The sequence below is a fragment of the Dreissena polymorpha genome, chromosome 6 (assembly GCF_020536995.1).
Source record: "Dreissena polymorpha isolate Duluth1 chromosome 6, UMN_Dpol_1.0, whole genome shotgun sequence".
In the NCBI taxonomy this organism is placed as follows: Eukaryota; Metazoa; Mollusca; class Bivalvia; order Myida; family Dreissenidae; genus Dreissena; species Dreissena polymorpha.
This window is the reverse complement of record NC_068360.1, coordinates 23,219,377-23,236,323: the sequence shown is the minus strand read 5'-3', so window position 1 is coordinate 23,236,323 and position 16,947 is coordinate 23,219,377. Positions and strand designations below refer to the sequence as shown.

The window sequence follows — 16,947 nt, the reverse complement described above, 5'->3', positions numbered from 1 at the left end:
CGAAAAATGTCATAAAAGCGGAAAGTGTCGTCCCTTATTAGCCTGTGTGGACTGCACAGGCTAATCTGGGACGACACTTTACGCACGTGCATTATGCCCAGTTTTCTCAGTATGCGACTCATATTCTTAGCAAAAATCCAGTTTATGCGAAAAGTGTTGTCCTTGAGTACCCTGCACAGGCTGCGGACGGCACAGGGTAATCTGGGACGACACTTTACGCACATTCATTTAAAAGTGCGCAAATCTAGTAAAGGCGGAAAGTGTCATCCTTGATTTGCCTGTCCGAAATGCACAGGCTTATATGGGACGATACTTCACGCACATGCATTAATGCCGTTCCTGCTACTTTCCGTTATAACGCGAAGGAAATGGATGCGTCTTTTTTCCCCCGAAAGTCAAACCGTGGTTTCGCTGAAACCAGCGGTTGCATTATAATTTTAGACGGGCGTAATATTGATAAATTGATTTCTCTGGTGGGATACAGATGAAGTTTTTTATTTAAATAAAAGCAAGTTAACATTTTTTACAAAATGAGTCGTACAAAAGACTGAATCTGTACCAGTTCAACATAAAGTGCACACGTCATATCTTCATGTAGTTATTTTGTTTGCATTACTTTAAGCATGTACGCTCTATGAAAACAATGCTTAATGCATGTGCGTAAAAGTGTCGACCCAGATTGCACATGCTAATCAGACTGGTAACTTTCCGCCTAGACTAGATTTTCAATAAAAGCGAAAAAAGTCGTGCCTGATAAGCATGTGCGAACTGCACAGGCTACTTTACGACGACACTTTACGTATATACATCAACCCCGGTTTTATCAGAGCGTGGATGCGAATGACACATCTTTTGTATTGCTTAAATCCATTCAGTTTACATTGACCCTTAAGAAAATGTATGGTTATGGGGGTAATATGTGAACCATGTTACATTTAGCTTCGCTTAAAGTTGTCGCTATTACATGGAAATATGTAAGGCAATATTTAGAATATTTTGATCTAAACACATTTGAGTCGCGTTCTGAGAGAGCTGTGCATAATGCTTATGCGTAAAGTGTCATCCCAGATTAGCCTGTGCAGTCCGCACAGGCTAATCAGGGACGACACTTTCCGCTTTTATGACATGTTTCGTTTAAATGAAGTCTCTCCTTAGAAAAAAATCCAATTTAGGCGGAAAGTGTCGTCCCTGATTATCCTGTGCGGACTGCACAAGCTAATCTGAGATGACACTTTACGCACATGCATTAAGCCCAGTTTTCTCAGAACGCGGCATCGTCTTCCTCTAGACTGACCCTGGACGAGTTCCATCACAAGCGCACGTGCCCCGTGCCCGACCACGAGGACCAGCACTTCAGCTTCTACTGCTACTCTAAGAACTGCGACCTGCCCATCTGCTCCCTCTGTGCCGTCAACGAACACAACAAGGCGGACGGTCACGACATCCGCAACATCAATGACGTGTATTTGGAAAACAAGCGCGTGGTTGGTATGTGAGAACTATACATAGAACTATAAATCAAGGGCGTACTCAATATGTGATAAGTATATATGGAACTATAGAACAAGCGCGTGATCGCTTGTGAGAACTAGGAATAGATCTTTAGAACAAGCGCGTGGTCGGTTTGTAAGAACTATAAACATACCCGTAGAACAAGTGCGAAGTCGGTATGTAAGATCTATAAATAGAACTATAGAACAAGCGCGTGATCGGTATGTGAGGCCTAAAGATAGAACTATAGAACAAGCGCGGAGTAGGTATGTAAGATCTATAAACATAACTGTAGAAGAAGCGCGTGGTCTGAACTGGAGAACTATAAATATAATTTTGAACACATATTTCGCGTGGTCGGTGAGTCGGCGACTTTCCGCTTTTATGGAATTTTTTTGCTTATACTAAGTCTATTCGAAATGAAAATCCAGTTCAGAGGGAAAGTATCGTCTCTGATTTGCCTGTGCGGACTGCTAATCTTGGACGACACTTTCCGCACATGAATTCATCAACATCAATGACGTGTATCTGAAAAACAAGCATGTGGTCGGTATGTGAGAAGTATACATTTTAGTGTTCTTTTTAGACGGATCTCCGCAACGGTTGAAAATGAAATGAGGATATTGGTTGGTGTCGGTAGATTATCGCTTTTTATTTTATGCTTTCCGGTGGTTTATAGAGAAATATCAGTGAATTAAAAATGATAATTTCACTGTTTCAAATTTCAAATTTCACTGTGAAATTATCGATAATTTCACTGTTTACTGTGAAATGACGTTTTTTTTGACGAAATGACGTCATTATCCCAGCGAAATTCTTTAGTTAAACTCTTTAACAATATTTATCCCATCATCAGACGTGCATTGTCGAAATAAACCACTGTGGAATAAATTTTCCTCTATTTCAGCAGTGCTGAAATAAAGCTGTCACGCGCGGCGAAGAATGTTCATATTACTCGGAATCAACTAAAAAGTAATCATTTTTAGTAAAATCGAATCAGATTCAACAAAACAAACAATTTGATACCAAGATGTAAATATTTTTAACACAAAGTGCAACTCAAAAAGCAAATAAACATTATTTACAAATATTAAGTGCGCGTAATCGTGACGTCATTATTAACACGTCATACGACACAATGCAAGTTGTTTCACGCTAAAGATGCAGTTGTTTAGTGTCTTTTTTTTCAATATTTCTTAAAAATCGGGGACGAAGAGGTATGATAAACAGAAAAACAGGTTAGTTACTGATCTTTTTGTAATGTATGAGGCTCGACACGATTTAAATTATGAAACAATGTTTGCTTAAAATATCTTTGGGATTTTCCGTCTAGTTCGATTTTCCTATTCTATTTTTAAAGAAATAATTTACGACTAAGAAAATTGATGGGATAAATCGAATACTAGGTCGGTGCCGAATAAAGCAAAGTTTATCTTGCTCGGCACGAAAATCTGAACCACTCGCCGAGGCTCGTGGTTCAGATTTTCTAAGCCTCGCAAAATAAACTTTGCTTTATTCGGCACCGACCTAGTATTCTCTATTTATCCCACCATCAGACGTGCATTGTCGAAATAAACCACTGTGAAATAAATTTACCTTTATTTCAGCAGTGCTGAAATATAGCTGTCACGCGCGGCGAAGAATGTTCATATTACTCGGAATCAACTATAAAGTAATCAGTTTTAGTAAAATCGAATCAGATTCAACAAAACAAACAATTTGATACCAAGATGTAATATAGTTTTTACACATAATGCAACTCAAAAAGCAAATAAACATTATTTACAAATATTAAGTGCGCGTAATCGTGACGTCATTATTGATACGTCATACGACACAATGCATGTTGTTTCACGCTAAAGATGCAGTTGTTTAGTGTCTTTTTTTCATTATTTCTTAAAAATCGGGGACGTAGAGGTATGATAAACGAAAAACAGGTTGGTTACTGATCTTTTTGTAATGTATTAGGCTCGACACGATTAGAATAATGAAACAATGTTTGCTTAAAATATCTTTGGGATTTTTCGTCTAGTTCGATTTTCCTATTCTATGTTTAAAGAAATAATTTACGACTAAGAAAATTGATGGGATAAATCGATTACAAGGTCGGTGCCGAATAAAGCAAAGTTTATCTTGCTCGGCACGAAAATCTGAACCACTCGCCAAGGCTCGTGGTTCAGATTTTCTAAGCCTCGCAAAATAAACTTTGCTTTATTCGGCACCGACCTAGTATTCTCTATATATAAACGGTGAAAAAAAAAAAAAAAAAAAGAAAATTTGTTGCATTCGGTGGAATATCGATTTTAATTCACTCGTGATCATATAAAATATATATTTTCTATCATCACTCGTGAATTAAAATCGATTATCCACCGAATCCAACAAATATCCTCTATTTTATTCACGGGTGATAAGATAAATACTAAGATAAATACTAGTTTGCACGAGTTGAACTGTTTTGCTATTTTTCTCCGTTATTTAAATTATAAAACTAGACAATTCCGCTGAAAAAATAATGTCCTTGCGTCAAAAAATGACAGCATACCCAATTAAAGCAGTAAAGAGCATCGATAATGTTCACTGTTATTCGTCACTGTTTGAAAAGATGAAACTAAAAGTGAATTTTAATCACCGTTATTTTCCTTATAATCACAGAAAAACATTAATAAAATCCATTTTATTGGAATCAAACCCTTCCTTATAAATAGTGTGTTCTGCTTTTAAATTTTAGCATATCTACATATTAATGATCAAAGAAAGGATATTCCAACGCTTTGCATAAATTGAACCATGTATCAATATCCGTAATTTATAAATATCAAGTTAGCGTTAACTGTTAGGCATTCGTTGTGTTGGTGAGAACTGAAAAGTGGGTGTTATGTCAAATTTTAAACACATTTTGTAATTTGACTGTTACAATGACCCCACTTCTTTCTTGTCTATTAATGTATTGTTCCATTTAGTTTTCAAAGTAACATTTTTACAAAACAAAATTGTCAGTTAAGACGAACAATCGGTATAAATGCCTCTTCAAATGTAAGTTCAATAGATTGCACTTTTATCCTGCGTACTGGGGAAATACAGCTTCAGACACTTCAAAGATAATATTTCAGCAAACGTTGCATGATTTTGTTACGCACGAACTACATGTCCCGTGGCTCATAAGCAATGTTCTTCCGTGTTTAATACTGTTGTCGAATATCTTCGTGTACATTTTGTGTAAAGTTACGACTTATTAATACTTATCTGGCTGGACGTTAAACTGAGAGAACCAATTGAATGATAAGACAGTGGTTTACAGTTTAAACATATCAACTTCGCTCTGGAAAAACGAGGTTTAATGCATGTGGGTAAAGTTTCGTCCCATATTAGCCTGTGCAGTTCGCACAGGCTAATCAGGGACGACATTTTCCGCTTAAATCGAATTTTTACTTTTATTAACAGCCGCTTTCGAACGAAAATCCACTTAAAGAGAAAGGAGTTATTCCTGATTAGCATGTGCGGACTGCACAGGCTAATTCAGGGCGACACTTTTCGCATACGAATTAAGCCCAGTTTTCACAGAACGCGGCACATATCTGGACATGAACGTGTTTCAGAGAGCCTTATGATTGACGTAACACACAAGAAAACACTCGCCGATGAGGCCATTCAGAGCATTGAGGATGAAATACAAAATTTATATATCAAGGTACGAAGATTTACTGAATAAATATTCAACATTAATGTATCAAGATTCAAGATGTTATTGACTGTTTCAAAATTTTATAAATTATTATCATCATTTTATATATAATTGCTGAATACTTAACAATACTTTTACTGGGTACTTTTAAGAAGTGTCTGAGCCAACAACGTTCAGTGGAGACAACAACGATTGGCCATTGTAGGCTCGGGTACTACTAAAAAGTACCCAGGGAACTGTTAAGTATACTTCAAAGAACCCGGCGTGCGGCAAATATACTAAAACGTCCCCGGAGTATACGGGGTACTTTTAAAAAGTACTTGAGCCGACAAGGGCGCTAATAAACGTCAACTTATAAATACACAGGAAAGTTCTACAGACGAGGATATCGACCAAGCATTCCTAGCCTGCCAGAAGCAGTTGGAGAAGCGCAAGAACGAACTGAAAGAGAAGCTGGCAGCCACGTCCAAGGCCAAGAAGAAGGGCATGGAGAGTCAGCTAGACAAGCTTATCAGCGAGAAGAACAGTCTAGACCACGCGGCGAAATTCTCCTCGAATGTTTTGGGGTACAGGTAGGTCTTATCAGCGAGAAGAACAGTCTAGACCACGCGGCGAAATTCTCCTCGAATGTTTTGGGGTACAGGTAGGTCTGATCAGCGGGAAGAACAGTCTAGACCACGCGGCGAAATTCTCCTCGAATGTTTTCGGGTACAGGTAGGTCTGATCAGCGAGAAGAACAGTCTAGACCACGCGGCGAAATTCTCCTCGAATGTTTTGGGGTACAGGTAAGTCTGCTTTCTTCTGCCCATTAACCCATTTATGCCTAGTGGACTCTCCATCCTTCTAAATAAGATCAATTTATTTTCAAAATTAGGGATGTCTAGTATATTTATTTCTATATTTAGACTATTTTCTTACAAAAATTCCTTAAAAACAAACAGCGCAGTCCCTGATGAGACGCCGCATCATGCAGCGTCTCATCTTAGTCTACGCTGTTTGCCAAGGCCTTTTTTCTAGACGCTAGGCATAAATGGGTTAAGTGCATGGCTCCTCTGGAGCATCGACGCGCTGTGATTATACAAGGCTGTCTACGTTTCTTGGATAGATGTAGTACTTGCTGTCTTTGAGAAGATCTAAAATGCGCTTCCATAGTCACGGTCGAACCATTAACCTGCCGGTCGCTAGACGGACAACATATCCTCTACGCCACGGCTGTTTCTAACTTTAGTAGTCGTTAAAATATGTGAATGTAGGTTCGGAAAGATTGACAGCCAAGCATAGATTTATTATTGTATCATTTTTTCATAAGTATCTCGTCTAATGTATTGGGTTAGAAGGAATTTATGGGTTACATATTGTTTATATGTGAGTTCTGTATGAACGAAACTATTGGGTTTTATATAGGGACAGATGTGTAATGTGTTTATGAAAGCTGGAATAGAGGCTTAAACGGGTGTGTTACATTACAGTTTGTTTAGATAAAATGATTTTGTGCAAGTTTTAGCAAAGATAGGTTTAATACGAAAAAGTTTACAAGATTTAAGTCCCTTCTTAATTAAAGAGACCTTTTCACGTTTGGATAAATTGACAAAATTGAAAAAAAATATTTCAATTTGCAATGGTTCTATCCAGGAAACGGACTCGATAGCGTTTCAATAAGCCTTAGGCTTTCGACGCAATCGAGCTATACTATAAAGGTTTAAACTAAATTAAACAGAATTAATACCGAAGACAACTCGCCTTTCAGTTATGCATTCATTAAAACGTATGTGTTATTCTTATATACACCATTACCAGAAGGCCAATGACCCATGTGGACACATTTTAGGACATTCATGATAACAATATTAATATACATAAATACATAATAATGAAGCGAACTTAAATAAGGATTAAGCGTGGTTGCTTCATCTAATAAATATTACACTCATACATAATAATTATGTGACAGCGACGCCACGGAGTTCCTACAGGTGAAGGACGCGCTGTTCGGCCGCCTGGGGGAGCTGAAGGAGCTGGAGGTGGATCAGAGGCCGCACAACAAGGCGGACATCAAGTTCCACAGCCACAAGATGATAGACGCCTTCCAGAAATTTTCCAACAAGATGGGCGAAGTGTGGTCCACCACTGCTTTCATTCCGAACACTAAGGTGCTTAGATTTTTAGATTTTTAGATTTTTAGATTTTTAGATTTTTGGATTTTTGGATTTTTAGATTTTTAGAATTTTAGAATTTTAGAATTTTAGATTTTTATATTTTTATATTTTTATATTTTTAGATTTTTTAGATTTTTTAGATTTTTTAGATTTTTAGATTTTTACATTGTAAATATTAGATTTTAGTTTTTAGATTTTATTTACAACAAATCCAGAAGGTAACGGCCCATTGAAACTAGGCATAGTACACACAGTCTATGCATAATAGGTGTGAGTGAGCAAAAATACAGATAAATAAGAAACTAACATAGCTGAAAAGAAGTATGTTATTAGTAAGTTAATGAAGGCATAATTTGTATCGATGTATAGTCTGCCATATACTGCACTATGTTTTAGTCTGGAAGAGTCGTTCTTTCTTTTATGTTTGATTTGTCAGTCAGTCTATCCGTCCGTCCGACTTTCATGTTGTCATCTATATTAATTAAGTGTAATATGCATTACTATGTTATTTATTACTAACACTCAACAAATTTGCATTTTGATTTTGCACTGAAATGCTCAGTTAAGATTGATTCAATACAAACACGTCTCAAGCGATACATAAATGATGTTTAAGATTTTGAAAGTCTTGAGATTTTGTTGTAAATGTCGCAATACAGAATTTGAATTGTGTTCGACACGTTTCGATTACATAGAGGTCATCCGATCATGTTGGCAATGTTTGCTATAGTGGATACTTATGGAAAAGGTTTTTATACTGAATGTCACTTAACCAATGTATGCCTAGCGTCTAGAAAAAGGCCATGGCAATCAGCGTAGACCCAGATGAGACGCCGCATGATGCGGCGTCTCACCAGGGTCTGCGCTGTTTGCTTAAGGAATTTATGTAAGAAATATTATAAATATAGAAATAAATATAAGTCATCCCTAATTTTGGAAATAAATTGATCAAATTTAGAATGATGGGAGAGTCCACTAGGCATAAATGGGTTAACAATGAAATAACCATACATTTACATTACTTCTAAATATTGAATCATCATAATTCCATTGGAACGCAATTATTATGAAGACTTCGAACCTACGCGAAAAATTTAACATATCGACGGTTTTGATTTTGTTTATTGATATACTTTATATATACAAATATTAAACTTTGGCATATTTATCTGGGGATATAAATATGATATAATGTGATTAATTTCGAACATTGTTTCTGGAAACCAGAAATCATATAAATATTAAATGTGCACATTGTACTGGAAGAACTCCCAGTCGAGATTTATATCACGTTTAAATGACAGTCTAATGTTTGTTTCATTATAACTTCATCAGATAAAATTCAATCATTTTCACGCCTGTGTAACATTTTCTAGCGGATATATTGACATCATCTGTCATCAAATTTTGAATTACCAGTATTTATTGTATTACGACAAAGCTTGGATAATCGTCAATATTCGATTAGAGAAATGCGAATAAGTCATTATTACTGTCAGCGTCATGTTAGATGTCTGTGCTAGTAATATGTGATATATTCAAACTCCGCATTACGTACAGCTCGACGTTCTATTGGACCGTGCTCTGTGAAAATGGGGTTTACAACATGTGTGTAAAGTGTCGTCCCATATTAGCCTGAGCAGTCCGCACAGGCTTATTAGGGACGACACTTTACGCTTTGATGATATTTTATGTTTAAAAAAAGTATCTTCTTATCAAAAATCTAGTTAAGGCGGAAAGTGTCGTCCCTGATTAGCCTGTGGGGACTCCACAGGCTAATCTGGGATGACAATTTCCGCACATGCATTTAATCCTCTTTTCACAGAGCACGGACCATTCTATTGAATATCATATTTTATTTATGCAAAGGTACATTGCTTTTTTTCAAGACTTCTGAATTTTTCGCCAAACATATCAAATTGCTGATTAAGTCTTAATCCAAAATAAATTGTAGTCAAGCAAGTCCTATTGTGCATGTACACCAGTCTGTTATACTAACGAATAACGCTTTTTATAAATGATTGTTTTCATGCGTAGACGTGAAGCGTAAACCCAATATTTAACATTCGGTATATCTAATATAACCTTAAAATTATAGCGACGTAATTTTTGTACACTCAATTTACAAACGCAAATTAATGAAACGCTTCTTCAGAAATGTAAAAATAATGATATAATAGAAAGTAATTTCAAAACGCCCTTTGTTTAACATTAGATACAGACGTACGACATCGGACTTGGACGGGAGGAGACAGCCATGATGATCACTCTCCACGACTACGAGAGACGCCCCCTGGCGGAACCCGGGGTTGACATTAAGGTCGAGGTCACCGGCCCCTCGGGCAAGAAGCAGCGGGCCAACGTTGTTGACCTCACCGAGTCGGAGGGCGCATACAAAGTTCTTTTTCAGGTAGATAGCTTAACACTTAAATTATATTTTGGGGTGTTTTTATGCTTTAGATATCCGATACATTATCCGGACCCGTATTCACCGAACTATTCACCGACTGAAGACTAAGAATAAAGAATATGAATACATTAAAATATATAGTTATTCCAGTTATATTGAAATCAACTTTACCGTAACAACTTCTTATTACATATTTCTTAATTTAGGACATTTTTCACTTACATAGTCACCATTTGGTAGCCTTTACATATTCAAAGTCTCAAGTGTTCTTGGATCTGAGCATTGTCTTCACTCTCAAGTCTGCCAATGGCTTAGTGAATACGAGCTCTGGAGAAATTGGGTATTTAAGGCAATTTACCAACTTGCTATACAGTATCGAAAAACACACAAAACAAAACGAAAACAATATTTAAACTGACGTCACCTTATTGGAACGAACGATGCGAAGAATTGAGTGTTAAGTTGACACCAGTTAAAAGTACTTTGAACTTAATGTTAAGCCCAGAATTTATATCTTAAAAGTTACATTACAATATAGGATTTTTCATATGAGGGCATGGTCCGCATAAAAAACTGAAGTTGAAAATTGTGCACTGACGTTAATCGTCATATTTTTTTAGCGTAATTGCTAGTTTGGTGTTCATATATTGTTTCTAATAATCTAACAAATGGTTATTAATGGTTATTAAATCTCGTTTTAAAGTGAATTATTCATTTGAACACATATATGTTTGTTTAGTACATGTTTAAACATTCGACTTGACACTATTCTGGTCTGACCCTGTGTTATTAAATGCAATCTTTTCTAAATACTTTGTTAAAGCATATTGAATATATTCATAAAGCCAAGCACATTTTGCATGTATTCGAAATGAAAACCTTGTTTTATAGGGCACAAAACTCGGTGATCATCGCGCAAGCGTGTTTATCTTGGGACTGCCAGTCATTGACCCCGGAGTCATGTTTAAAGTCAGACGACAGACCGACCTGGAAGCAGATGTTTTGAGTAAGTTGTTTTTATCATTCCAATTTTAAATGATCTGATTGGTCACATATATTTACATGTGCAGTATTGTTAAATTAAATGTTTGTTTTAAGTAGTTTGGTTACAAATCTTGTTTGGCATTATACATACAATATGCTACGTCTCGTACTAGTGATGCATAATATCAGACACAGATCATTGAGCGTTTACAGAGGAAAACAAATACAATCAATTTATTAAAAGTCGTTTTATTTCATTTTTACCAAGTAATGTTTTTATAAGACAAGACGAGTTTTATTTTTTAAAGTGCACGTTTGTGTTGCTTGTTTTTTTCAGGGGACTATGAGCCGACAGCCGAAAAAGAGGGTCCTTTGAGCAAGGTCAAGGCCAAGGTGGATTCTGGTACGTCTTATGCACGTGTTCATTTGTGCACTTACAGGTAATTCGTTGCATTTCTGTGTCATTTTTATGGATACTGGTCTGTCAGTTAATATTGATTTCTATCTAATACCTCGTTTGGCTCTCGGCTATATGTTATCTCAACGCAAATACCATAAACTTATATTTGAGTCACGTTCTGAGAAAACTGGGCATAATGCATGTGCGTCAAGTGTCGTCCCAGATTGTCCTGTGCAGTCCGCACAGGCTAATCAGGGACGACACTTTCCGCCTATATTGGATTTTTGCTGAGAAGAGACTTCATTTAAACGAAAAAAAAATACATAAAAGCGGAAAGTGTCGTCCCTGATTAGCCTGTGCTGACTGCACATGCTGATCTGGGACGACACTTTACGCACATGCATTATGCCTAGTTTTCTCAAAACACGACTCATTTTGGAATCCAGATGCACAATCAATGTGTGATTCGCGCTCGAACGGTCACATATTTGATTCATATTCAATCTGGTTTAATAATATGCGTGTTTATGCGATATTAAGCAAAACAAGTAATATACATTAACATATGAAGTTATTATCAAACGAATTCAAACTAAACAAACTATACAATTAATGATATTTGACTGTATTAATGTTTGTTTCTTACAAACATTGAATGCAACAGCAACTTGTCCCGATTTCTTGAATATTGCACAGTCTGTTTGAACAAGATTAGCATAGGCTTAGTTTTTGCTTTACATAGTTCGAAAGAATTATTTTAAACAAATGTACATTTTTAAATAAAAGGTTTAAGAACCTACAATGCATTGTACAAAGCCACCCACTTCAAAAACAGAACTAACTAATTTTGAGAGAATGTGTCTTGCTGTCATAAATTTGGGACCAAAGCCATTTACGATCCAATGTGTGTGGTATTGGTCGGTCTCAATGTTAAGCTTAAATACTATTTGTGTCTATATGTTAACACAGATCACTTCAAGGCAACGGCGCTGAATAATTCAGTTGTCAACGGTTATCACCAGATCCTCGCCATTTATGTATTATTCCGTTTCATATGACTAGGTGTTGGGAAAACAAAGAAACAGACCCCCTCTGCAAGCGATATTGGATCGACATCTAATGAACAGAATGGTAACAGCGTAGGCGTGTCTGTGGCCCTAGGGTAGCTCGATACTTCTAGTTTCAGTAGACATAGAGCATATATTATTCCTTCGTATAGGTGTGAACAATGCCTTGCGGCAAACAGTGCCTGGATTTTTTATTTGAATCATGCCACACAATTATGTTTATAAAAAGTGCAGGTGTCACGTTATAAAAGAACATAGGAAATTTCATTAAACAACATAGGTATTCATAGACAAACTTTATAGATGCACATCTGTTATACAAAGCTTTTTTATTAACACGCGCTATTTTAATTCTTATTTTGTTCATACATACTGGTGGATGTTACACATATTCAGTCCACTCTGTTGCTACCTTATATTGCGCAATACACTTGCACTGCCATGTTTATCTCATTGTTCAGTACTTTAGCAAAAGTTTTCACATGGAATTTCTTAAATATTTGCAACATATTGTCATCGTCTATATCCATGTGCCTTTAATTTCTAATATTGTAACTGGCATATCGGTGCGCATTTAAAATGCCTGATGGCCTCGAAACAGTTGTTCAAAATTTAAATGTTTGTTATATAAATCTATGAAAATGTTTCGAGGCAGTATTTATCTTTTTACTGATCAAAAAGTTTAATTATGTAAATCTGATTAAAATTATCTGATCACTGCGTAAAGTGTTAATTCTCCTAGGATAACCGAATCTATGTACGCTATTAACATTGATCATGGATAACATTTACCACTTCATTTAAATAAAGTCCATTGTGGTTCCTGAGCCATATGGTGCTTTTCTTTCATCTACACATGCTCTTTTTTGTCGAAGGTTTTAAACCATTGAAGATTCACGAAGCTGAGACAAAAAAGGACGAATTCATGTTGCCTGGTAACACGTCTGTTTTCTTCTTTACTTGTGCTTCTTGCTTCTTTATTCTGATGTCTGTAACTGAAAGATATAATCTATCGAAAGTGCGTGTGAATGCGTGTTTTATTAGCATCGTATTTGATTTATGTCCGTTTTATGTCTTCTCTTTATATATACTCGACTTTTCGGTGTAAATCATCCCCATGCGTTGTTCTATGGCATATAATTAAAAACTCTCCATGGCAGGCAGCTGTATATATTACATGTTTTCTAAGGATTTTTATACTGAAATCTATTTTCAGTATTATAGGCTTTCTCATTCAAAATGTTTAGCATAAAACATTCTATGTAAGACTTATATTCCCAATAAAGTCTGTGGTTAAATCTTGATAGCAAACGACCTTTTGTTGTAGTAAAAGTTCAGTACTTAAAACAGAAAACTACATTTTAAGGCGAGTCATTCTCCCTTCATTTGATCAATCTCAATATATTCTTCAACTAGCAATTACAAAGGAAAGGTTCGTACAGTAGCTATCTGTTTCAGTTATCAATCGTACAGCAGAATCTTCTCAGTGTAATTTACGAGTCTATTAGTCACTCGCACAATAGGGCCTTAAAGCGACACTTATCGAATTTAAACGTGAAATTCTTGATGTTATCATAGACAGTTTACTAAACAGAAGAAAATAAAAATAATTAACGCTTGAAAAAAGTTTTCTCACGTACTTACCCATGTAAAGTTGAAAGGACATTTAATAATTATTACATATGTGGAAACCCTACGCATTCAGTTAATTAATTATTAATATTCAAATTATCAAATATATAAATCTATATCATTTACTTGTATTATAGTTTCGTAAATGCTAATTACTTTTTCGATATCGTGTGGAAAATATTTTTTCATTCTTAATAGAATTGTAAGAATTAGGGGTATTTAAAGAACATCCAATCATTTCATCGTTCAATAGATATATAGTTCACACTAACAGACCGCCAATCTACCGTATGATCATTGAAAATGGTCTCGCATGAGTTTTGTTTTTGTGCATAATTTATCTCCAAAATAGTACCATTATCACAAGAAATATCATGTTACTTACCTAATAAATGGATGGGAAACGAAGATTTAGTACGGTAGTAGGGTCTTTCCAATCTTATTTTATACATTAAAATATTTTATTGATATTTGTTTTAACCAATATTGTCAACCTGGAATTAAAACAAAACTGCTGTTGTTTTTATATGAAGGCCTGAAGTACGATGATGACGATGATGACGGTACAGGTGAAGGGAAAGCTGCTGAAAAGAACAGGACCCGCTCCTATAGAGTGTTCGGAGATATTATTTGTAAGAAACACCATGTTGCCTCTCGAAATGTAGACTCATACACGTTTATACATTGATATTATACGTAAAAATTAGTGATAGCGAAAGTATAGTACTAGTATTCTTAAAACATCACTGGATTATTTTACTGTAGATAAGTTAATATTTTATAACTCATGTAACTCATATACAGGGCTATATAAGAACAGAACACATTTAATACCATTGGAATCAAAACGTTTGTTAAAAAACACAACATACTTAAACAAACACACCATAGGTTTAAACATTTGCCCTCTTTTGTTATGCATTGGCCAGGGAAAATAGATTATATAAATGACATATATATGGACATGTTTGCTCCAAGGTCCAGATTTCATGTTAGACGCCGCCAGTTGCCACCCGCAGAACATGGTGACCGCTGACAGCCGGACGCTCAAAAACGTCCGAGGCAGAACGGCCAATCTCGGGACGGCCCTGAAGAACTACCGGGGAGCCATCGGCACTCGAGCCTTTAGCCAATCGGGCCGGTTCTACTTCGAGGTGGTTGTGTACTTTTTTATCAAGCGGCAGCTGCGCAATGATCTCATCTTCGAGGTCGCCATTGCTCGCAAGTCGGAGATTGACAAGAATTACACCGTGGATGGGTCACCGTACGCATATACCGTTTGCGCCCGAAGGTATTTTTTAGTTTCAATTTCCTTCATGGCAATAAGTCAGCGTCAGTTATAAATTATTTGAACAAAATTTTAACGCTAGCTATGCATGCATAGATGAGGGGTTTAAGGGGGTTGTGTATGAATTATATTAACCCACTTATGCCTAGCGTCTAGAAAAAAGGCTCTCGCAAACAGCATAGACCCATAATAATGCGGCGTCTCATCAGGGTCTCCACTGTTTGCTTAAAGGAATTTTTGTAAGAAAAATTCTAAATATAGAAATAAATATACTAGACATCGCTAATTTGGGAAATAACTTGATCCAATTAAGAAGGATTGGAGATCCCACTAGGCATAAATGGGTTATTTATGGTATTACATTTTGAATACAGTTGCAATCAATTTGTTTACTCATGAGAAGGTAATCTGTTATCTATCATTTTCCAGAAATAGAAATATATTGTTTACTAACAGTTCTTTATTTCATGAATGTGTGTATGTGTTCATATTCGGTATATGTTCATACTGTGTATATTTGATTTAGTTATTGTGGCAATTAAGTTTATTTGTTCTGCTTTTAAACAAAACTGAAATTCAAGTTCAAATTGAAATGCTTTGTAATATATATACGGACCTAGCTCTGTGAAAAGGGAGTTTAATGCATGTGCGTACAGGCTATTCTGGGACGACACTTTCCGCCTTAACTGGATTTTTTTAGAGACTTTCTTGAAACGGGAAATATCAGAATAGCGGACAGTGTCCCTGATTAGCCTGACAGGTGCGGACTACACAGGCTAACATGGGACGACACTTTACGCTCATTCATTAAACGACCTTTTCACATATTATGGTCCAAATATATAAATAATTTTGTTGTCTGTAGATGCCCACTCTGTCGCACTGTATGCATCATGACGTTCCATAACGGCGTTCGCCTGTACCATCTTCCTTTGACCGAGAACTCCCCACCCGGCACAACCTTGCGGACCACCATTGGCTTTCTGGTGGATATCAAGCAGAAACAATGGTTCATCGTGGATGCCAAGAACCGGCGACTGTTCTACCGCTTCAAGAACATTGACACCTCAAAACCACTCTGGCCCGTGTTCGGGGCATACAGCACGGAGTATGTGAGCGTATCTTTGGCCCTGAAAACCGGCAAAGACGTACAGGCTGTGCCCGATATACCGTCCGATGTGTAACGATGTCGTACGATTTGTAACGATGCCGTCCGATGTGTAACGATGTAATGCCGATGTGTAACGATGTAGTCTCAATGTGTAACGATGTAGCGCCGATGAGTTACGATGCAGTGGTGTTTATAATTATTTAGTTTAAAGCGCGGACTACTTGTACCCCTAATCACAAGACAAATATTCAAATTCGAACCGAATAGATCGGGTTAGAATTAATAAAACTAAATAAATGCATCTGTTTTTATAATCAAAAAGGATCACTGCTTTTGGTACAGAGTAAAGATATATAACTTCAAATGTTAACTGCCGTATTTTCGCACCTTAAACATATATATTTATAATCAAAAGTTTTGTATTGACAGCATTTTTATATATAAAGGTGCGTTTTTTTTAATCGACACGTTTTTACACACACATTGTTTAATTGCCTGCTTGTTTGCTTTCAATTGATGCTTATCATGAGGACTTAACAGTTTTACATATTGTATCGTTTTGATTTACATATTTGTATTGTAAGGAAACCGGCTTTAACTTGTTTTTATTTTTCAATATCTACCAGTCCAGTTTTTTCCATTTGTATAATCCGTGCTTAGTATAATATGTCCTATGGTATTTGCTGTGAATTTGTAGACAAATATGTTATTGGTTTGCTGTTC

The 16,947-nt window shown here is 36.2% G+C and overlaps 2 protein-coding genes across 2 annotated transcripts in view; both read left to right on the top strand.

Annotated features, from left to right (window-relative positions):
* LOC127835513 (uncharacterized) overlaps positions 1-1,496 on the top strand; it is a 7,626-nt gene extending 6,130 nt beyond the window's left edge. The window contains exon 6 of the mRNA XM_052361952.1: positions 1,289-1,496. Within this exon, the coding sequence (XP_052217912.1) occupies positions 1,289-1,496 (208 nt within the window). The remainder of the gene's footprint in view (positions 1-1,288) is intronic.
* The window catches only part of LOC127836060 (uncharacterized), a 17,280-nt gene extending 340 nt beyond the window's left edge, over positions 1-16,940 (top strand). The window contains exons 2-13 of the mRNA XM_052362483.1: positions 1,289-1,488; positions 5,091-5,182; positions 5,543-5,748; positions 7,128-7,326; positions 9,548-9,742; positions 10,634-10,748; positions 11,064-11,129; positions 12,189-12,257; positions 13,069-13,128; positions 14,359-14,457; positions 14,804-15,116; positions 15,979-16,940. Of these exons, the coding sequence (XP_052218443.1) occupies positions 5,099-5,182; positions 5,543-5,748; positions 7,128-7,326; positions 9,548-9,742; positions 10,634-10,748; positions 11,064-11,129; positions 12,189-12,257; positions 13,069-13,128; positions 14,359-14,457; positions 14,804-15,116; positions 15,979-16,297 (1,725 nt within the window). The 5' untranslated portion in view covers positions 1,289-1,488; positions 5,091-5,098 and the 3' untranslated portion in view covers positions 16,298-16,940. The remainder of the gene's footprint in view (positions 1-1,288; positions 1,489-5,090; positions 5,183-5,542; positions 5,749-7,127; positions 7,327-9,547; positions 9,743-10,633; positions 10,749-11,063; positions 11,130-12,188; positions 12,258-13,068; positions 13,129-14,358; positions 14,458-14,803; positions 15,117-15,978) is intronic.
* The last annotated feature ends 7 nt before the right edge of the window (positions 16,941-16,947 follow it).